Genomic DNA, 22,521 nt, shown 5'->3' on the forward strand with positions numbered 1-22,521 from the left:
GATGAAGAAGAAACGGATGACTAGATGCAACTTTTTAATTTCGTGTGCTATCTCTTTCGATTAAGGTACTTTTTGAATATTTTTTCAAAGAAATGTTAGCGTAGTTTTCATCTATTAAATCTAAATCATGTTTAAAGGTAGTTTTTGAATGTTTTTTCAAAGAAATGTTAGCGTAGTTTTCATCTATTAAATCTAAATCATGTTTAAAGGTAGTTTTCGAATATTTTTTCAAAGAAATGTTAGCGTAGTTTTCCTCTTTTAGATCTAGCTTATGTTTAAGGTAGTTTTTAAATTTTTTTTTAAAGAAAAGTTGGCATAGTTTTCCTCTTTTGGATATAGCTTATGTTTAAGGTAGTTTTTAAATATTTTTTTAAAGAAAAGTTAGCGTAGTTTTCCTCTTTTAGATCTAGCTTATAATTCAGGTAGTTTTTGAATATTTTTTCAAATAAAAATTAGCAAAGTATAGTTTATTTAGCATGACATCATAAAATACTAAACTCAAAAAGGCAAGATAAAGTATAAGATAAACGTAAAATAAGATATAGATGAAAAAAATGTTAGGCTGCATAAAATCAAAAACTGCATTGCCTATCATAAACACAAATGTCTAGTGAGAGCTTTTAAAGTTCGTTCTTTTCGTCTTTTAATTTGGTGAATCGCGATTTGAATTTTCTAAGGCGCACATGTCTTTCAGTTGCTTTTTTCTTGAGGCAAGGTCGCCAGAGTTTTTTTACGCAGCTCCTGCAGCATAATCTTTAACAAAATACTCTTTTGTATTTCATTACATAGAAATAAACAAAAACCATATGCGTAAACAGAGATAAATTAGAACGCAAAAGTGCATAAAAAGCCTCGCTACTTTGCTATAGAAGAAGTGGATGACTAGATACAACTTTGTAAATTCGTGTACTATCTCAATGGATTAAGGTATTTTTCGAAAGTTTTTTAAAAGCATAAATAGCGTAGTCTTCCTCTTTTAAATCTAGCTTATGTCTATGGCAGTTTTTGAATAGATTTTCAAAGAAAGGTTAGCGTAGTTTTCCACTTTTAAGTTTAGCTTATGTAGCTTGACAAAACAACACACAAAAAGACAAGATAAAATATCAGATAAACGTAAAATAAAATATAAATGAAACTAAAGTTAGGCTGCATAAAAAACAAACAACTTAATAATCTACTAGACATGTTTAAGTTGAATTAAGTAAAGTCCTTTGCGCAAATTTGGGTAAATAAGAGAGTAAAAATCCATAAAAAGCCTCGATACTTTGCTGAAGAAGAAGATGACTATATGCAACTTTTTAAAATCGTGAGCTATCTATATCGATTTAGGTCCTTTTTGAATAGTTTTTCAAAGAAAGGTTAGCGTAGTTTTCCTCTTTAAAGTTTAGCTTATGTAGCTTGACATCACAGAACACAAAAAGATAAAATAAAATATAAGACAAACGTAAAATGAAAAATAGATGTAGCTGAAGTTAGGCTGCATAAAAAACCAACAACATAATAATCTACTAGGCATGTTTAAATTGAATTAAATAAAATCCTTTGCGCAAAAATAGGTATGTTAGAGAGTAAAAGTGCATAGAAAGCCTCGCTACTTTGCTGTGAAAGAAGTGGATGACTAGATACAACTTTTTAAAATCCTGTGCTATCTCTATCGATTAAGGTAGTTTTCGAAAGTTTTTTCAAAGCAAAAATAGCGTAGTCTTCCTCTTTTAAATCTAGATTATGTCTAAGGTAGTTTTTGAACAGCTTTTCAAAGAAAGGTTAGCGTAGCTTTCCTCTTTTAAGTTTAGCTTATGTAGCTTGACATCACAAAACACAAAACTCAAAAAGACAAAATAAAATATAAGATAAACGTAAAATAAAATATAGATGAAGCTAAAGTTAGACTGCATAAAAAAACAACAACGTAATAATCTACTAGAATCTAATAAAACCCTAGGCGCAAATGTAGGTATGTTAGAGAGTAAAAGTGCATAAAAAGCCTCGCTACTTTGTTTAAGGTAGTTTTTGAATAGTTTTTCAAAGAAAGCTTAGCGTAGTTTTCCTCTTTAAAGTTTAGCTTATGTAGCTTGACATCACAAAACACAAAACACTAAAAGGAAAGGTAATATAAAAGTTAATCGTAAAATAAAATGTAGGTGAAATAATAATCTTCTATATATGTTTGGATTGAATTAAATGAATTCTTTTGCGTAAATATAAGCAAACTAGTGAGAAAAAGTGCATAAAGAGCCTCGCTACTTTGCTGCAGAAGAAGTGGATGACTATATGCAATTTTTTAAAATCGTGTGCTATCTCTATCGATTAAGGTAGTTTTCGAAAGTTTTTTCAAAGTAAAAATAGTGTAGTTTTCCTCTTTTAAATCTAGCTTTTGTCTAGGGTAGTTTATGAATAGATTTTCAAAGAAAGGTTAGCGTAGCATTCCACTTTTAAGTTTAGCTTAAGTTGCTTGGCATCACAAAACTCAAAACTCAAAAAGAAAAGATAAAATATATGATAAACCTAAAACATAATATAGATGAAACTAAAGTTAGGCTGCATAAAAAACCAACAACATAATAATCTACTAGGCATGTTTAAATTGAATTAAATAAAATCCTTTGCGCAAATGTAGGTATGTTAGAGAGTAAAAGTGCATGAAAAGCCTCGCTACTTTGTTAAAGGTAGTTTTTGAGTAGTTTTTCAAAGCAAGTTTAGCGTAGTTTTCCTCTTTTATGTTTAGACTATGTAGCTTGACATCACAAAACACAAAGCTCAAAAAGGCAAGATAAAATATAAGTTAATCGTAAAATATAGATGAAACAAAGTTTAGACTGCATAAAAAACCAACAACATAATAATCTACTAGGCATGTTTAAGTTGAATTAAATAATGTCCTTTGCGCAAATTTGGGTAAATAAGAGAGTAAAAATCCATAAAAAGCCTCGATACTTTGCTGAAGAAGAAGATGACTATATGCAACTTTTTAAAATCGTGAGCTATCTATATCGATTTAGGTCCTTTTTGAGTACTTTTTCAAAGAAAAGTTAGCGCAGTTTTCCCCTTTTAAGATTAGATTATGAAGCTTGACATAACAAAACACAAAACTAACAAAGGCAAGATAAAATATAAGGTAAACGCAATATAAAGCATAGACGAAACTAAAGTTAGGCTGCATAAAATAAACGGGTAACAATACTCTTCTATGTATGTTTACATTGAGTTAAATAAAATCCTTTGCGCAAATATAGGTATGTTAGAGAATAAAAGTGCATAAAAAGCCTCAGTACTTTGCTGTAGAAGAAGTGGATGAGTAGATACAATTTTTTAAATTTGTGTGCTATCTCTATCGAATAAGTTAGTTTTCGAGAGTTTTTTCAAAGCAAAATTAGCGTAGTGTTCCTCTTTTAAATCTAGATTATCTCAAAAATAGATTTCGAATAGTTTTTCAAAGAAAGGTTAGCGCAGCTTTCCTCTTTTAACATTAGCTTATGTAGCTTGACATCACAGAACACAAAAAGATAAAATAAAATATAAGACAAACGTAAAATGAAAAATAGATGTAGCTAAAGTTAGGCTGCATAAAAAACCAACAACATAATAATCTACTAGGCATGTTTAAATTGAATTAAATAAAATCCTTTGCGCAAAAATAGGTATGTTAGAGAGTAAAAACGCATAAAAAGCCTCGCTACTTTGTTAAAGGTAGTTTTTGAATAGTTTTTCAAAGACAGGTTAGCGTAAATTTCCTCTTTAAAGTTTAGCTTATGTAGCTTGACATCACAAAATATAAAACTCAAAAAGACAAGATAAAATATAAGATAAACGCAAAATAAAATATAGATGAAACTAAAGTTAGGCTGCATACAAAACCAACAACATAATATTCTACTAGTTATGTTTAAATTGAATTAAATAAAATCCTTTACGCAAATATAGGTAAGTTAGAGAGTAAAAGTGCATAAAAAGCTTTACTTTGCTGAAGAAGAAGATGAATAGATGCAACTTTTTAAATTCGTGAGCTATCTCTATCGGTGTAAGGTAGTTTTTGAACAATTTTTCAAAGAAAAGTTAGCCTAGTTTTCTTCTTTTAAGTTTAAATTATGTAGCTTGACATCACAAAATACAAAACTCAAAAAGACAAGATAAAATATAAGATAAACGCAAAATAATAAAATATAGATGAAACTAAAGTTAGGCTGCATACAAAACCAACAACATAATATTCTACTAGAAAAGTTAGCCTAGTTTCCTTCTTTTAAGTTTAGATTATGTAGCTTGACATCACAAAACACAAAAAGGCAAGATAAAATACAAGGTAAACGTAAAATAAAATAGAAGTCAAACAAAAGTTAGGTTGCATAAATACAAAAACTGCATTGCCAAAAATAGAATTTGTTGTCTAGAAAGACCTTTTAAAGTTTGTTTCTTTCGTCTATTGACTTAGTGAATCGCGATCTGGTTTTTCTTAGGCGCGCTTGTTTCTTAGTTGTTTGTTTTTGTAAAGAAACTTTATTCAGACGTTTTTTTTACGCAACTCCTTTAAAATTATTTTTAACAAAGTATTCTTTTATACGTGTTTACATTGAAATAAAACCCTTTGCGTAAATAGAGATAAATTAGAGAGCAAAAGTACATAAAAAGCCTCGCTACTTTGCAGAAGAAGAATTGAATGGCAAGATTCGTGTGCTTTCTCTTTCGTTTAAGGTACTTTTTGAATATTTTTTCAAAGAAAAGTTAGCGTAGTTTTCCTCTTTTAAGTTTAGCTTACGCAGCTTGACATCACAAAACGCAAAAACCAATAAGGCATGATAAAATACAAGATAAACGTAAAATAAAATAGAAGTGAAACAAAAGTTAGACTGCATAAAAAAAAACAAACAAACAAAAAACATAATATACTTCTATGTATGTTTACATTGAACTAAATAAAATCCTTTGTGTAAATATATGAAAAAATAGAGAGTAAGAGTTCATAAAAAAGCCTCGCTATTTTGCTGAAGAAGAAATGGATGTCTAGATCTTTTAAAATAAGGAACGTTTTGATTTCTTTTTCCGAAAAATGTTTGGAGCAGTTTTCCTTTTTTAAATTTCACTTATGCAGTTTAACATCACAGGAAATATTATTTTGCTTTTTAACAAACTCTTAAAAACATCAGAAGTAATTCTAAATGCAACTCTATTAAAAGTTTTCACAGAATAACAAAACGACTTCTTTTTTTTTTAAAGATAAAAAAAAGTTTGAACTATCTTTAAATAAGAAATGTGAGAACAGTTTAACAGAACTTCTTGTTTATTATGTCTTTAGCGAAACAGATAAAAATATTTGCAAAAGCATAGATAAAACAAACTACACAAAAGGCCCATCTTTATTGCCAAACTGAACAAACTTATCTAAACTACATAAATGGTCTCACGATATTGCCATATTGAACAAACTTTTCTAAACTACCCTCTTTTTGAATTTTTAGCTTCATGTTTTTAATTTTGTCTTTAATATGGCTTTGGTAGGAGTACTTTTGCAAGACATGAATGAGCTTGTCACTGCTATGATTTGCCAAGATGCCAAGGTAATCTTTGTACGAGCAACTTGAGCTTACATCTGTAAACACGTCTTGCAAGATGTATGCCAACACCAAAGCTGCACATCGTGGAAAACTTCTGGTGTTGAACCATTCGTTGTGGCCAGGGCAAGCATTCAGCTTTTCAACTATTTCATCTAAAATTTTACAAACTCAAGTCATAACACAAAGTGATTAAATCAAATATTCATTTGGTTCTGAAGTAAGACAAGATTTATTCTGTTTTTTTTTTTATTTATTTTTTTTTTGTTGACCTTATTGTTTGCACTGATAGCAATAACTGGTTTTTGAAAGATTACCTAAATGGCATTGGCTAACTTCTGCTTTGTTTTCCTTTGTTCTTGGCTGAGTTGATCCTGAAATAAAATAAAACCATGTTCATTTTTCTAATTCATAAAAACCATCAACAGTTTCTAAGTGTTAGAGATGATAACAAGCTGTGCATGATTTCTAACGGTCATGTTTCTAACTTCATCATTAGAAATCGGGTAGACACAACTTTCTAAAAGTGCACTTAGCAATGATGGCTAGTTTTTGTTAACAGTTAACCATCTGAAATTGTGCAAGAAGAGGTTTGTGTTTATATATCTTTGTATAAATTAGGTTTTACATTACCGATGAGTTCTTGAGTGAAAGATGGCATTTCCAACTTGATTTTTTTTCTTCTTGGATCTTTTACTTCTAAAACATAATCAGTTTAAGTATCATTCACTTGTATAAACATTTAAGCAATCACAGAATTAGTCCTGCAACAAATACATACACACTTCTGTGTTGTTTTTTTGGTTTGTTTTGTTTTTTTTACAGCTTTAACAATAAAAATAGGGCAAGGAGTTGATTTGGGCATTTTCATTTTTTGAAAGCTTGTTGAGATTTGCATAAAAATCAAAAATCAAAAATCAAAAAGAATTTACCTCTGGATGTAGAGGCAAGACTTTGGCTAAATAGGCTACCAACAGATTGAACAGCATAAGGTGAGAGCTGCTTTGCAAGAACAGTACCAGCCTGTTGGACTGGAACAGCTGAAACTGGATCAGATGAAAGAAACAAACTGGGTTTGGCCAATGTTTGCTGAAAAGCAACAAGGCTAGGAGTCAGAGGAACAGAAAAGACCTCTTTTGAAGGACAGAAAGCGACTTGCTGAGAAGGAGAAGCAGAAACAGGTTTGGCAACCACTTGCTCACTAAAGTAAACTGGAGAAAGATTTGCATGGTGTTCAATAAAATCCGGTTCATCAGGAAATAATGTTAATGCAAGAGGAGAACAAGCTGTGCCAACAGGAACAGCTAGAGTCTGATCTACATCCATACAAACAGTTTGTTCATTAGGAACTAGTTGTGCAAGAGCAGGGGATAGTTCAAGAACTGGACCAGCGATTGTTTGTTCAGATGGAACAGACGAAACAGGAGTTGAGGTAGGTTCACACAAGAAATCTACAGCATGGTCGTTGCTATCCTCTAAAGGAACATTGTTTTCTACAGCTGGAGCAAACGGAACCACTGTGGTACAGCTGAAAGTAGCAGCACATTCTTCAGAGTCAGAACCGGAGTCTAAATCTTCCTCAAAGATGTCCTCAACCTCATGAAAACCGTACTCCTCTGCATTAGTTTGGAGCCAGTCCATCACATCCTTCTCCTTCTTTGGTGGTCTCTCAGACTTTTCAACAGTCAAAGACTCTATGACTCCGAAGGACTGTCCGATGCCCAGGGCAAAGCGCAACTCCTCTGCAGCGTTCCACTGGGACACATAAAAGCTATCCATTGTGTTCCTGCTGTGCTTCATGTAGAGTGTAGCGAACCGCTCGCGATCTTCTTTGCTGTTGTTGGCAAAGTAAGTGGCTATCGAACCGCGAATGCAAGTGGGAGTAAGACGCTTCATGGGAATGTTTACTTGGCTTTTTCTGAAGCAGGACGTCAGGCAAGAGGAGATAGCAGAGGAACCCATCTGGTAAACAGGCACTCTAGTTGCACCGAGTGTCACACATTCGTCTTTGTTGGGTCTCATCGATGGAAAAAGGGGCCTGTAGCAGTCGCTCAACTCCAAAACAGTCTTGGTGTCTGCAGCCATGTAGTGAGAGTCGTTGACAAGAAGGTCTCTGTATCTCAGCAAATAAATATCGATCAACACTTTCAAGTCGTTCGGCACTAGAATGTTTTTGGCTCCGTACTTGTATGCTGTTTTGTAGCGCTCTTGCACAATGCAATATCCACACTCACTCTTCTCAGCAGCCATGTAGTCTCTAATGTTTAAAAGAGCAATGTTAGATTTTCTTAAACTGTTAATTACAGTGACAGAGAGCAGAAGATGGTTTCGTAGAGACACAGCATTGTCTCTAGTCGGTGTAAGAGACGGCTTTCTAATCGATTCCACTAACTCTCTTACGTATGCAGACTTGCCATATTCGGTCAGCAAACTGACATTGATGATGTTGATGCATTTTTTGCTTTTCACAAGGCTCCTCCTCAAAGAACGAAAGGGCCTCAGCACTTTTTGTAACTCCTCCACCTTGCAGCGCAAACGTCGGATGGCCTCATGAGAAAGTCCGAAATAGACATTCCTGGCTTCACTGAAACGAAACAGGAGACAAAGGTAGACGAGGCGGTTGTACAACGTGTGACAAGACATGGCTTTTGTTTGGTCAAGTTCACTCAGCTTGGAATTGAGCTGAATGTTTTTAAAGTGCATGGAAAAGTATCTATCCTCCAAAACGTTGGAATTGGTGAGAGCGTTCGGGTGCAGCGTCAGCGTGCTGTCACAACATGTCAATATTTCAACAACTGCATTTTTGTAGATCTTTGCTTGTGACAAAGTGTTGTTGTTGGCTACCACAAGCCACTTTTCAAAATCTCTGAAGAGCTCATCTGCTGACTGGTAATAAAAGTGAAAAGCATCTTTGTCCAGCTGAAACAAGAGTCTCTTATCTTCTGTCAAGACGGAGGAGTTGGAAACCAAGTGCTTTAAGCAATTAAAATCAGAGTCTAGGACGGATTCGGTGTTCAGCTCTTTGTTTTCTACAGAGGTGCAGTGGTTTGCAGAAGGAGCCTCGGACGAACCAGCAACTGATGAGGGCAAGCTTAAAAGAGGATCAGAGGAAAGAACCGGAGAAGAAAAAGAGGAGGAAGGCCCAGGAGCAGAGGATGCAGAGCCTGATGCAGACGCTTGTTCAGCTACTGGCTTAATACCAAAGAAGGCAGGTCGAATAAATTGAGGGACATAGAGCTTGTCGTTGTCGTACCGCTTTGCCTCTGCAATCTTTTGTTTGATCGTCTTGGAATCGTAGAAATGAGTCTCTTTCAAGTGTATGTCCAGTCGGTCGTAATACTTCCAACATTGCAAACAGGGGTAAGGTTTTGGACAGCCGGACTTGCGTTCGAGACGAGCATGCTGAAACTTCCTGACCATTGCAGAGTAAAAGATGGAAGCTTCATCCAAAGTCCAAGAATGATCTTTTTTAGTCAAGTGTCTTTTAATGCTTGTGGAGGAATGTTTGCACAAAGGCATCGGACAGCTAACAGCGTACCTCTTCTTGGTACCATAGAAAGGTACAACCCTGTTTACGGAGCCACACGCTGCAACTAATGCGGCCCTGACTTTGTTTTTGAGCTTTAAGTCTCTCTGTTCTTGTGACTGCCTTCTTTTCTTTTTTTTCGCTTTAGAGTTCGGAGAAGGGGCAACAACAGTGTTGTTTTCTTGTGAAGAAGACATGTTCAGGTGTTTGTTTGCAACGGTTTATGCTAAAAAAAAGAAAACAGTTAGTGAGAGTGTTTTTCTTCTGCCTGCATCCAATCCTGGAATGTTTACAACTGCAGGGAAGAGCTGTGTTTTTTCGAATCCTCTGCAAAAGAGAAAAAAGAAAGAAAAGAGAGCAACAAGAAGAAACAAAGTTTCCACTAGCAAATGAAAAAGAATGAGAGCAACTAGCATTACATGCATGGTGGCAGCAGTGATTGCTATTATGAGAAGGAGAATGAGAAAAAAAAAAAAAAAGAAACAAATAAATAAAGAGATGGAGTTTGAGAGGATCTCGCAACCATATGACTCAAAGAAAGAAACTGTGTTGAAAAAAGGCAAGAGAGGGCAAATAGAACTTGCTAACAAGGACAAATGACAGACATAACTACAACAGTAACAACTCTCATTGCAAGCATAATAACAACAGCATCAGCATCACTGACTCAGAGAGTGTTGACAAAACAAAACAGATTAAAAAAACAAGCAATGTGGCTGAACCGTAACAACAATCATTGCATGTATAACAACAACAACAACAACAACAACAACAACAACAACAACAACAACAACAGCAACAGCATCACTGACTCAGAGGGTATTGATAAAAAAAAACAAGCAAAACAAAAACAAACAAAAAAAAAAAAAACAAATAAAAAAACAAAACAAGCAAATTGGGTGAACAGTAACAACTCTCATTGCAAGCATAATAACAACAACAGCATCAGCATCACTGACTCAGAGAGTGTTGACAAAATAAAATAGATAATAAACAAGCAAAGTGGGTGAACAGTAACAACTCTCACTGCAAGCATAATAACAACAACAGCATCAGCATCAGCATCACTGACTCAGAGAGTGTTGATAAAATAAAACAGACTATAAACAAACAAAGTGGGTGAACAGTAACAGCTCTCATTGAAAGCATAATAACAACAACAGCATCAGCAACAGCATCACTAACTCAGAGGATATATAAAAAAACAAACAAACAAACAAACAAACAAAAAAAACAAGCAAAGTGGCTGAACAGTAACAGCTATCATTGCAAGTAAAATAACAACAACAGCATCAGCAACATCATCACTGACTCAGAGAGTGGTGATAAAATAAAACAGATTAAAAAACAAGCAAAGTGGCTAAACAGTAACAACTATAACTACAAGTAAAATAACAAAAGCAGCAACAGCATCACTAACTCGCAGGGTGTTGATAAAAAAACAACAACAAACAAATAAAGCAAGCAAAGTGGGTGAACATTAACACTCATTGCAACTATAATAACACCAACAGCAACAGCATCAGTGACTCAAAGGGTGTTGATAAACAAAAACAAAAGCACAAACAAAACAAGCAAAGTGGGTGAACATTAACAACACTTATTGCAAGCATAATAACAACAACACCATCAGCATCACTGACTCAGAGAGTGTTGATAAAATAAAATAATTTATAAACAAGCCAAGTTGGTGAACATTAACAAACACTCATTGCAGCTATAATAAGAATAAGAACAACAGCAACAGCAACACCATCACTGACTCAGAGAGTGTTGATAAAATAAAATAGATTATAAACATGCCAAGTTGGTGAACATTAACAAACACTCATTGCAACTATAACAACGACTACAGCAACAGCATCACTTACTCAGAGAGTGTTGAGAAAAAAAAAAAAAAAAAACAAAAAAACAAACAAAACAGAAAACAAAAATACAAGCCAAGTGGGGGAACATTAACAAACACTCATTGCAACTATAACAACAACAACAGCAACAGCATCACTTACTCAGAGAGTGTTTATAAATAAAACAAAAAACAAAAACAAAAAACAAAAATACAAGCCAAGTGGGTGATTACTAACAGCGCTAACAGCAGCAATAACAGTGTCCTTAGAAACAACAAACAAGTACAACAGCAACAACTGCTTTTACAGAGTATAACAATAACAACAACATGGCTGACACAAGTGTCAATGGCACTAACAACAACACAAGGGTTGGAATAAAAACCTATAGGCAAAAGGAGAGCTGCATTCAGACAAGATCGATTACAAAGAGGCTCTTCTTTTTGGACAGAGGAGAAACTGCTTTTGAGGGACAGAGGGATTTTTGTTGTTGTTGTTGTACAGAAACCAACAAACTTTTATTGAACCGAATATAACCGAACATAACCGAAAGTCTTGTTTGCTTCTGTTTTGTGCCATCAAGAAGGGAAAACAAAACATCACGAAACAAACGAAGCAAACGAAACAAACAAACAAACAAACGAACGAAACAAACAAAAATACAATTAAATAAATAAACAAACAAACGAAACAAACAAACAAACAAAAACAAATAGGAAAAATAGAAAACGCAGTACCGAAACCTCGCCATTTTTATCCTTCCTCGAGCTTTCTTTGGGCGCCAAAGACCGAGAAAGTTGAGCAAACGTGACGTTGAGGGGGGGGGGTACTTAAGGCCAGCAGACCGACCAATGGCAAGCTTAGGAGAGACCCACGTGAATGTTACATTTTCTTTCTATGTACGCTGAATCCGCTCAAAGTCTGGAATTTCCAGCATTCACGTGTCATCACTCCAGCCACCAGATTGGCCCACACTTTGCACACTTTCAAGACTAGAACTTCACTTAATCACAAATTGAGCCAAAAAAAAACTAAGTCTCGCATGGCGACAACTTTTCCAAAAGCAAACAAAGGCAAACGAAGGCAAACGAAGAAAAAACAAAAACAAGTAAACAAAAACAAAACCGAAAAGGGAGAGAGAGAGAGAGAGAGTGAGTCGACTCATTTCTTTCGACTGCCTTAAACGAGAAGTCTAAAACGTTTAAAAGTTGAAAACTAAGTTTTTTAAATGAACTGCACCGAAAAAACTTTACGACAGTTTAGCTGGTTAAAAACGCAGAGGAAAATATTTTATAAAATTTAAGCGTTCTAAAGATGTTCATTTTTGTTTTTGTTTTTTTTATTTTGGTTTGTTTCTGGCTTGTTTCTTTTTTTTAAATTCTAGCGATCGAGCATATTTGAACGGTTTCATCAACCTGTTGGCGCACGTGCTCGAGAGCTAGAACTTCGATTGCTTTTGTTGTTGAGAATGGAGAATGTCCGAGCAGGTTTTTTTATCGATTTCATCGCTTGTGGCGAGGCAAAAATCAAAACGCTTTTTGGACGAAAGAAAAGAGATTAAAAGGAAAAAAGAGAAGAAAAAAAAAAACAAAAAAATAGGTTATGTGTCATAAACATTTATTTTCTCACGCGATGACGTCTAGTTTTGTTACAGTAATTAAAATATGGTATCAAGTTTGTAATTTCTATCTTATTTTTAGTTACGGATAATTGCCAATTATGTCACGTTTAGTATACACAACGCTGTTTTCTTAATAGCAATATGATACAAACAAGTTATATAAAAAAAAAGCGTTCGCTCGATCTTCCTTAGTCAGTTGAACAAAAAGAAATTTTCACAACATATGATTGATTTGGTTGTCCTAGCAAGCTGTTTTAGCAAACGGCTAGAGGTTGCAACTGTTGTTCATTGAAAACGAAAAATCTAGCGTCCGCAAGAAATTTTTGAATACATAATGTACACAAAAGTGGCACTAACAAATGGAAATGTAAAAAAACTGTTTACCTTGATGCCAGACTCGCAGAGATGTTGTCGCTCGTTGCTATCGACTGCGAACAGCTTTGTTGTTTTTCGAAGTGCCTCTTTACTCTACTTATAGCCGAAGTTTTGGCTTTGAAAAAAAATACGAACGTCGTTAAGCTCAACGAGCTGCTTTAATTGTTGTTCGTGCGAAAACGAAATGCTTAAAACGGATTAAAGTGTTGGCGTAATTACACTTTTCGACCGCGATGCAGTTTGTCAACTCTAGCGTATTTTTTTGGCTCGTGGAGCAAAAGCCTCATGATAATAGCAAAGGCTTAAAATGTCTTAACATGTCAGCAAAGGCTTAATATGCTTAATAAACTGTGGTTAAGTTTTTGCGGTGCAGTTCATTTACAACTTAATTTGCAACTTGCTGGCACAAGCAAACGTTTATGACTTCTCGTTTAAGACAGTTGAGCGAAATCAGTCGACTCACTCATTCTCCCTTTTCTGTTTTGTTTTTTTGTTTTTGTTTGTTTTTTTTCTTTGTTTGTCTTTTGTTTAAAATGTAAAAAACTCGAAAGGAAAGTTGTTGCTTTGTTTGCTTATTGAAAGTTTTCGCCAGTTGCAAGACTTTGTTTTGTTTTTTTTTACTTATTAAAATATCGAGGAAAATATTTGAGGACATCGCATTCTAATGGTGCCTTTATAACAACATCTAACGATTTAACGTTTAATGTTGTGCTCAAAAAAAAAATTATTTTTATATCTCTCAATGGTCTCCAACGATAAAACTGCCGACCAATCGCAACGATTAAACAGCCAACCAATGGCAGCTCAGTGGTTTGAGAAGTGAGATCATTCGATTTCCTTTTATTATCTCCAGTTTGAACTAGTGCTTGGCTTGTGGTGCAGAAACTAAAACTTCCCGTTTTTGTATTTTGTTTTGAATTTCTTTGCTTTGAGCTTTTTAATCGATCGATAGCTTTAGGAGAAAAGAAGAAACCCCTCTGACGAAGTCTTGGCTTTTTTAAAAACGCTCAAATTTTGGCAAACAAATCTCATACGAAACGCTACTTTGATGTCAAGCTTTCGTTACTCCCTACTCCCTTCTAGCGGAGGGCGGCAAAAAGGTATTGCATCCTAGAGCTAAAAGGGAGGAGGGAAGCAAGTTTTTTTTCGTTTTGTTTGCTTTTTTATGTTTTTTGTTTTTTTGAGGGGGGAGAGTTAGAGGGTAAGGGGGTTAGGATTAGAGGGGGTTGGGGTTACGGTTTGGAAACCTGGGGACGAGGATATCAAGCAGGAGTTTAGTGTCCACGAGGGGCGTCCTTCGGTTGTAACGTGCCGCTAGGTGCACGCGTCTAGTAGTTTCGTTGCATCGACCTAGAGGAGTTCTCCGAAAGGTCTTGCGCTTTGGGCTCGGGCAAACGGCCTGCATCCATTGTAAACACGGTCTCTGCCGTTAGAAAATCGTTAACCAGGCTTTTGTGAGCTTTAACAACCATCCCTTTGAGTTTAAAACGAACGTTTCCCCAAAAGCCATTCGAGATGGAGGTACTCACGGAGGTTTGTTACGGTAACAACCCTGTGGTTTGCCATCTTCTTTCTTTCCGCAGCGTCGCAAACGGATCGGCCGGTCTCTTAGGTGACGAAAAAACGTCTGATCTCTCGACTGGAATGCTTAACGTACTAAGATTAGAAGAGTTAGTACTAAGAGTCGCATCTGGCCGCCGTAATTTTCTTCGATGATGTACTTGAAAATTTCGTGACGTCGTTTTCAAAGCTCTAGGGTCGATTTTAACCTTCGACCTTAAAGTCGATTTTAGCCTTCGGTGTGGCTCTGTACAACTTTTGCGGTGAAAAAGCTTGCGCGGAGTCTACAGTTGTATTTAGCCGACAGACGCTAGCAACGCAGAAACAGAATGACTCTTGGGCGGCGCAAACAGAGCGTTCAGCAAATTTGTCGCATTTTACGTCAAAGCGGACAATCTGCACGACAAATAAAGCTAACTTTCTCCTTTGCCTAATATGTTAACGGATGGCCAGGAACAACCTTGGTCTGTAATGAATGAGTTCGTTTTTCCATTCGAGGCACTAATTACTGCAGTTTTAAAAGTCACCTAAAGTATAAGCTCATCTCTCCATTCAAGAAAAACAAGCATCAGAGTTTCGGAAAGTTTGCATGCACGACACCACCATCGATGGTACTTAAACAAACAGAAAATGAATTGCAAAACAGAACCACTGAATTGCAAAACATAACAACGGACAGCTTGTAAAAAGCATGGTGATGAGCTTCTTCAATCCAATCAAGGAACCAAGCATCACAGTTTCGGCAATGGTGCACGTGCAAATCAGCAAACTGTGATACTTAATCAAACAACTTCACTGTTTTGCATAGTTTGAGAACGGATGGCTAAGAACAACCTCGTTAGTGAGTATGAAGTCATCTCTTCATTCAAGGAATTAATAATCAGAGTTTTAGAAGTCTCTTACGTGCGATACTACTATCAACGGTACTTAATCAAACAGCCTCTCAGAATTGCCTAGTTTGAGAACGGAAGGCTAGGAACAACCTTAGTAGTGGGTCATCAGTTCAACTTTTCATTCCAAGGAATTAAGCATCTAAAATCTGAAAAATAAAAAGAAAAGCTCTTTGTTAGAAGTTCTTATTTTTGTTTTTCCTCAATTTCTATTTCTTTTCTTTTTTTCTTTTTTTTTTAAATGATAGTTTTTCTTTTTTTTTTATCTATTTTGTTCGTTTAAATTAATATAACAGGCGTCTTAGGTCGTTTCTGTAACATTATTTAACACTTTAAATTGTAATAAATATTTGAACAGAAGAAAATCCTTTTCGTAACGTTAGAATGTAATAAGAACATTTCATCTTTACAAAATACGCTTGTAAAAATGGTTTCACTTTTAAAGTTTGTTGTTTTTGTCTTTTAATTTAGTGAATCGCAATTTGGATTTTCTTCGGCGCACATCTATTTTAGTTGCTTTTTCTTAAGGAAAGGTCACCAGAGTTTTTTTACACAGCTCCTGCAGCATAATCTTTAACAAAATACTCTTTTGAAAATTTTTAAATTGAAATAAACAAAAGCCATTTGCGTAAGTAGAGATAAATTAGAGAATAAAAAGTGCATAAACGCCTCGCTACTTTGATGAAGAAGAAACGGATGACTAGATGCAACTTTTTAAATTCGTGTGCTACTTTGATGATGAAGAAGAAACGGATGACTAGATGCAACTTTTTAAATTCGTGTGCTATCTCTTTCGATTAAGGTACTTTTTGAATATTTTTTCAAAGAAATGTTAGCGTAGTTTTCCTTTTTTAAATTTAAATCATGTTTAAAGGTAGTTTTTGAATATTTTTTCAAAGAAAAGTTAGCGTAGTTTTCCCCTTTCAGATCTAGCTTATGTTTAAGGTAGTTTTTGAATATTTTTTCAAAGAAAAGTTAGCGTAGTTTTCCTCTTTTAGATCTAGCTTATGTTTAAGGTAGTTTTTAAATATTTTTTCAAAGAAATGTTAGCGTAGTTTTCCTTTTTTAAATTTAAATCATGTTTAAAGGTAGTTTTTGAATATTTTTTCAAAGAAAAGTTAGCGTAGTTTTCCCCTTTCAGATCTAGCTTATGTTTAAGGTAGTTTTTGAATATTTTTTCAAAGAAAAGTTAGCGTAGTTTTCCTCTTTTAGATCTAGCTTATGTTTAAGGTAGTTTTTAAATATTTTTTCAAAGAAATGTTAGCGTAGTTTTCCTTTTTTAAATTTAAATCATGTTTAAAGGTAGTTTTTGAATATTTTTTCAAAGAAAAGTTAGCGTAGTTTTCCCCTTTCAGATCTAGCTTATGTTTAAGGTAGTTTTTGAATATTTTTTCAAAGAAAAGTTAGCGTAGTTTTCCTCTTTTAGATCTAGCTTATGTTTAAGGTAGTTTTTAAATATTTTTTCAAAGAAATGTTAGTGTAGTTTTCATCTTTTAAATCTAAATCATGTTTAAAGGTAGTTTTTGAATAATTTTTCAAAGAAAAGTTAGCGTAGTTTTTCTCTTTCAGATCTAGCTTGTTTAAGGTAGTTTTTGAATATTTTTTCAAAGAAAAGTTAGCGTAGTTTTCCTCTTTTAGATCTAGCTTATGTTTAAGGTAGTATTTAAATATTTTTTCAAAGAAAAGTTAGCGTAGTTTTCCTCTTTTAGATCTAGCTTATGTTTAAGGTAGTTTTTAAATATTTTTTCAAAGAAATGTTAGTGTAGTTTTCATCTTTTAAATCTAAATCATGTTTAAAGGTAGTTTTTGAATAATTTTTCAAAGAAAAGTTAGCGTAGTTTTTCTCTTTCAGATCTAGCTTATGTTTAAGGTAGTTTTTGAATATTTTTTCAAAGAAAAGTTAGCGTAGTTTTCCTCTTTTAGATCTAGCTTATGTTTAAGGTAGTTTTTAAATATTTTTTCAAAGTAATGTTAGTGTAGTTTTCATCTTTTAAATCTAAATCATGTTTAAAGGTAGTTTTTGAATAATTTTTCAAAGAAAAGTTAGCGTAGTTTTTCTCTTTTAGATATAGCTTATGTTTAAGGTAGTTTTTAAATATTTTTTCAAAGAAATGTTAGTGTATTTTTCATCTTTTAAATCTAAATCATGTTTAAAGGTAGTTTTTGAATAATTTTTCAAAGAAAAGTTAGCGTAGTTTTTCTCTTTCAGATCTAGCTTATGTTTAAGGTAGTTTTTGAATAATTTTTCAAAGAAAAGTTAGCGTAGTTTTTCTCTTTCAGATCTAGCTTATGTTTAAGGTAGTTTTTGAATATTTTTTCAAAGAAAAGTTAGCGTAGTTTTCCTCTTTTAGATCTAGCTTATGTTTAAGGTAGTTTTTAAATATTTTTTCAAAGAAAAGTTAGCGCAGTTTTCCTCTTTTAGATCTAGCTTATAATTCAGGTAGTTTTTGAATATTTTTTCAAATAAAAATTAGCAAAGTTTAGCTTATTTAGCATGACATCACAAAATACTAAACTCAAAAAGGCAAGATAAAGTATAAGATAAACGTAAAATAAGATATAGATGAAACAAATGTTAGGCTGCATAAAATCTAAAACTGCATTGCCTATCATAAACACAAACGTCTAGTAAGAGCTTTTAAAGTTCGTTCTTTTCGTCTTTTAATTTGAAGAATCGCGATTTGAATTTTCTAAAGCGCACATGCCTCTCAGTTGCTTTTTTCTTAAGGAAAGGTCACCAGAGTTTTTTTACGCAGCTCCTGCAGCATAATCTTTAACAAAATACTCTTTTGTATATCATTACACAGAAATAAACAAAAACCATTTGCGTAAACAGAGATAAATTAGAACTCAAAAGTGCATAAAAAGCCTCGCTACTTTGCTATAGAAGATGTGGATGACTAGATACAACTTTGTAAATTCGTGTACTACCTCGATGGATTAAGGTATTTTTCGAAAGTTTTTTTAAAGCAAAAATAGCGCAGTCTTCCTCTTTTAAATCTACCTTATGTCTAAGGCAGTTTTTGAATAGATTTTCAAAGAAAGGTTAGCGTAGTTTTCCACTTTTAAGTTTAGCTTATGTAGCTTGACAAAACAACACACAAAAAGACAAGATAAAATATCAGATAAACGTAAAATAAAATATAAATGAAACTAAAGTTAGGCTGCATAAAAAACAAACAACTTAATAATCTACTAGACATGTTTAAGTTGAATTAAGTAAAGTCCTTTGCGCAAATTTGGGTAAATAAGAGATTAAAAGTCCATAAAAAGCCTCGATACTTTGCTGAAGAAGAAGATGACTATATGCAACTTTTTAAAATCGTGAGCTATCTATATCGATTTAGGTCCTTTTTGAGTACTTTTTCAATGAGAAGTTAGCGCAGTTTTCCTCTTTTAAGATTGGATCATGAAGCTTGACATAACAAAACACAAAAGTAACAAAGGCAAGACAAAATATAAGGTAAACGCAATATAAAATATAGATGAAACTAAAGTTAGGCTGCATAAAATAAACGGGTAACAATACTCTTCTATGTATATTTACATTGAGTTAAATAAAATCCTTTGCGCAAATATAGGTATGTTAGAGAGTAAAAGTGCATAAAAAGCCTCGCTACATTGCTGTAGAAGAAGTGGATGACTAGATACAAACTTTTAAATTTGTGTGCTGTCTCTATCGAATAAGGTAGTTTTCGAAAGTTTTTTCAAAGCAAAAATAGCGCAGTGTTCCTCTTTTAAATTTAGATTATCTCAAAGGTAGATTTTGAATAGTTTTTCAAAGAAAGGTTAGCGTAGCTTTCCTCTTTTAAGTTTAGCTTATGTAGCTTGACATCACAAAACACAAAGCTCAAAAAGACAAAATAAAATATAAGATAAACGTAAAATAAAATACAGATGAAGCTAAAGTTAGACTGCATAAAAAACCAACAACATAATAATCTACTAGGTATGTTTACATTAAATTAAATAAAATCCTATGCGCAAATATAGGTATGTTAGAGAGAAAAAGCCTCGCTACTTTGTTAAAGGTAGTTTTTGAATAGTTTTTCAAAGAAAGGTTAGCGTAGCTTTCCTCTTTTAAGTTTAGCTTATGTAGCTTGACATCACAAAACACAAAGCTCAAAAAGACAAAATAAAATATAAGATAAACGTAAAATAAAATACAGATGAAGCTAAAGTTAGACTGCATAAAAAACCAACAACATAATAATCTACTAGGTATGTTTACATTAAATTAAATAAAATCCTATGCGCAAATATAGGTATGTTAGAGAGAAAAAGCCTCGCTACTTTGTTAAAGGTAGTTTTTGAATAGTTTTTCAAAGAAAGGTTAGCGTAGTTTTCCTCTTTAAAGTTTAGTTTATGTAGCTTGATATCACAAAACACAAAACTCAAAAAAGAAAAGTAAGATAAAAGTTAATCGTAAAATAAAATATAGGTGAAATAATTGTTAGGCTGCATAAAAGAAAAAAAAAATCATAGCATAATAATCTTCTATATATGCTTGGATTGAATTAAATGAATTCCTTTGCGTAAATATAAGCAAACTAGTGAGAAAAAGTGCATAAAAAGCATCGCTACTTTGCTGCAGAAGAAGTGGATGACTATATGCAACTTTTTAAAATTGTGTGCTATCTCTATCGATTAAGGTGGTTTTCGAAAGTTTTTTCAAAGCAAAAATAGCGTAGTTTTCCTCTTTTAAATCTAGCTTTTGTCTAAGGTAGTTTATGAATAGATTTTCAAAGAAAGGTTAGCGTAGCATTCCTCTTTTAAGTTTAGCTTAAAATTCTTGGCATCACAAAACACAAAACTCAAAAAGATAAGATAAAATATAAGATAAACCTAAAACATAATATAAATGAAACTAAAGATAAGCTGCATAAAAAACTAACAACATAATAATCTACTAGGCATGTTTAAATTGAATTATATAAAATCCTTTGCGCAAATATAGGTATGTTAGTAAAAAAGCATTAAAAGCCTCGCAACTTTGTTAAAGTAAAAATCCATAAAAAGCCTCGATACTTTGCTGAAGAAGATGACTATATGCAACTTTTTAAAATCGTGAGCTATCTATATCGATTTAGGTCCTTTTTGAGTACTTTTTCAATGGAAAGTTAGCGCAGTTTTCCTCTTTTAAGATTAGATTATGAAGCTTGACATAATAAAACACAAAACTAACAAAGGCAAGATAAAATATAAGGTAGTTTTCGAATGTTTTTTCAAAGCAAAATTAGCGTAGTGTTCCTCTTTTAAATCTAGATTATCTCAAAGGTAGATTTTGAATAGTTTTTCAAAGAAAAGTTAGCGTAGCTTTCCTCTTTTAACATTAGCTTATGTAGCTTGACATCACAGAACACAAAAACATAAAATAAAATATAAGACAAATAGATGTAGCTAAAGTTAGGCTGCATAAAAAACCAACAACATAAAATATCTACTAGGCATGTTTAAATTGAATTAAATAAAACCCTTTGCGCAAAAATAGAGAGTAAAATGCATAATGTTAGAGAGTAAAAGTGCATAGAAAGCCTCGCTACTTTGCTGTAGAAGAAGTGGATGACTAGATACACTTTTTTAAATTTGTGTGCTATCTCTATCGAATAAGGTAGTTTTCGAGAGTTTTTTCAAAGCAAAATTAGCGTAGTGTTCCTCTTTTAAATCTAGATTATCTCAAAAATAGATTTCGAATAGTTTTTCAAAGAAAGGTTAGCGTAGCTTTCCTCTTTTAACATTAGCTTATGTAGCTTGACATCACAGAACACAAAAACATAAAATAAAATATAAGACAAACGTAACATGAAAAATAGATGTAGCTTAAGTTAGACTGCATAAAAAACCAACAACATAATAATCTAACAGGTATGTTTAAGTTGAATTAAATAAAACCCTCTGCGCAAATATAGGTATGCTAGAGAGTAAAAAGGCATAAAAAGCCTCGCTACTTTGTTAAAGGTAGTTTTTGAATAGTTTTTCAAAGACAGGTTAGCGTAAATTTCCTCTTTAAAGTTTAGCTTATGTAGCTTGACATCACAAAATATAAAACTCAAAAAGACAAGATAAAATATAAGATAAACGCAAAATAAAATATAGATGAAACTAAAGTTAGGCTGCATAAAAAACCAACAACATAATAATCTACTAGGCATGTTTAAATTGAAATAAATAAAACCGTTTGCGCAAAAATAGCTATGTTAGAGAGTAAAAGTGCATAGAAAGCCTCGCTACTTTGGTGTAAAAGAAGTGCATGACTAGATACAACATTTTAAAATCGTGTGCTATCTCTATCGATTAAGGTAGTTTTCGAAAGTTTTTTCAAAGCAAAAATAGCGTAGTCTTCCTCTTTTAAATCTAGATTATGTCTAAGGTAGTTTTTGAACAGTTTTTCAAAGAAAGGTTAGCGTAGCTTTCCTCTTTTAACATTAGCTTATGTAGCTTGACATCACAAAACACAAAACTCAAAAAGACAAAATAAAATATAAGATAAACGTAAAATAAAATGTAGATGAAGCTAAAGTTAGGCTGCATGAAATAAACGGGTAACAATATTTTTCTATGTATGTTTACATTGAGTTATATAAAATCCTCTGCGCAAATATAGGTATGTTAGAGAGTAAAAGTGCATAAAAAGCCTCGCTACTTTGTTAAAGGTTGTTTTTGAATAGTTTTTCAAAAAAAGGTTAGCGTAGTTTTCCTCTTTTAACATTAGCTTATGTAGCTTGACATCACAAAGCACAAAACTCAAAAAGACAAAATAAAATATAAGATAAACGTAAAATAAAATACAGATGAAGCTAAAGTTAGGCTGCATAAAATAAACGGGTAACAATATTTTTCTACGTATGTTTACATTGAGTTAAATAAAATCCTCTGCGCAAATATAGGTATGTTAGAGAGTAAAAGTGCATAAAAAGCCCCGCTACTTTGTTAAAGGTAGTTTTTGAATAGTTTTTCAAAAAAAGGTTAGCGTAGTTTTCCTCTTTAAAGTTTAGCTTATGTAGCTTGACATCACAAAACACAAAACTCAAAAAGACAAGATAAAATATAAGATAAACGCAAAACAAAATATAGATGAAACTAAAGTTAGGCTGCATATAAAACCAACAACATAATATTCTACTAGCCTAGTTTTCCTCTTTTAAGTTTAGATTAT

At 33.1% G+C, this 22,521-nt stretch overlaps 1 protein-coding gene and 1 long non-coding RNA gene across 2 annotated transcripts in view; one reads left to right on the forward strand and one right to left on the reverse strand.

Annotated features, from left to right (window-relative positions):
* Positions 1–22,521, forward strand: part of LOC149887387 (uncharacterized) — a 27,891-nt gene continuing 5,370 nt past the window's right edge. The window contains exons 1-3 of the long non-coding RNA XR_016453299.1: positions 1–65; positions 4,595–4,689; positions 5,494–8,583. This is a non-coding gene — a long non-coding RNA (uncharacterized LOC149887387). The remainder of the gene's footprint in view (positions 66–4,594; positions 4,690–5,493; positions 8,584–22,521) is intronic.
* Positions 5,270–11,709, reverse strand: LOC149887388 (uncharacterized). The gene is made up of 5 exons (XM_090090213.1): positions 11,657–11,709; positions 6,479–9,298; positions 6,180–6,245; positions 5,864–5,920; positions 5,270–5,701 (listed from the first exon to the last, which is right to left on the reverse strand). Exons 2-5 carry the CDS (start codon positions 9,267–9,269, stop codon positions 5,382–5,384), a joined length of 3,234 nt encoding a protein of 1,077 aa, XP_089946339.1. The 5' UTR covers positions 9,270–9,298; positions 11,657–11,709; the 3' UTR covers positions 5,270–5,381.

This window comes from Hydra viridissima, unplaced genomic scaffold, assembly GCF_058129835.1.
Source record: "Hydra viridissima isolate aposymbiotic clone 2 unplaced genomic scaffold, HvirCarnegie_v1 scaffold_6, whole genome shotgun sequence".
NCBI lineage: Eukaryota > Metazoa > Cnidaria > Hydrozoa > Anthoathecata > Hydridae > Hydra > Hydra viridissima.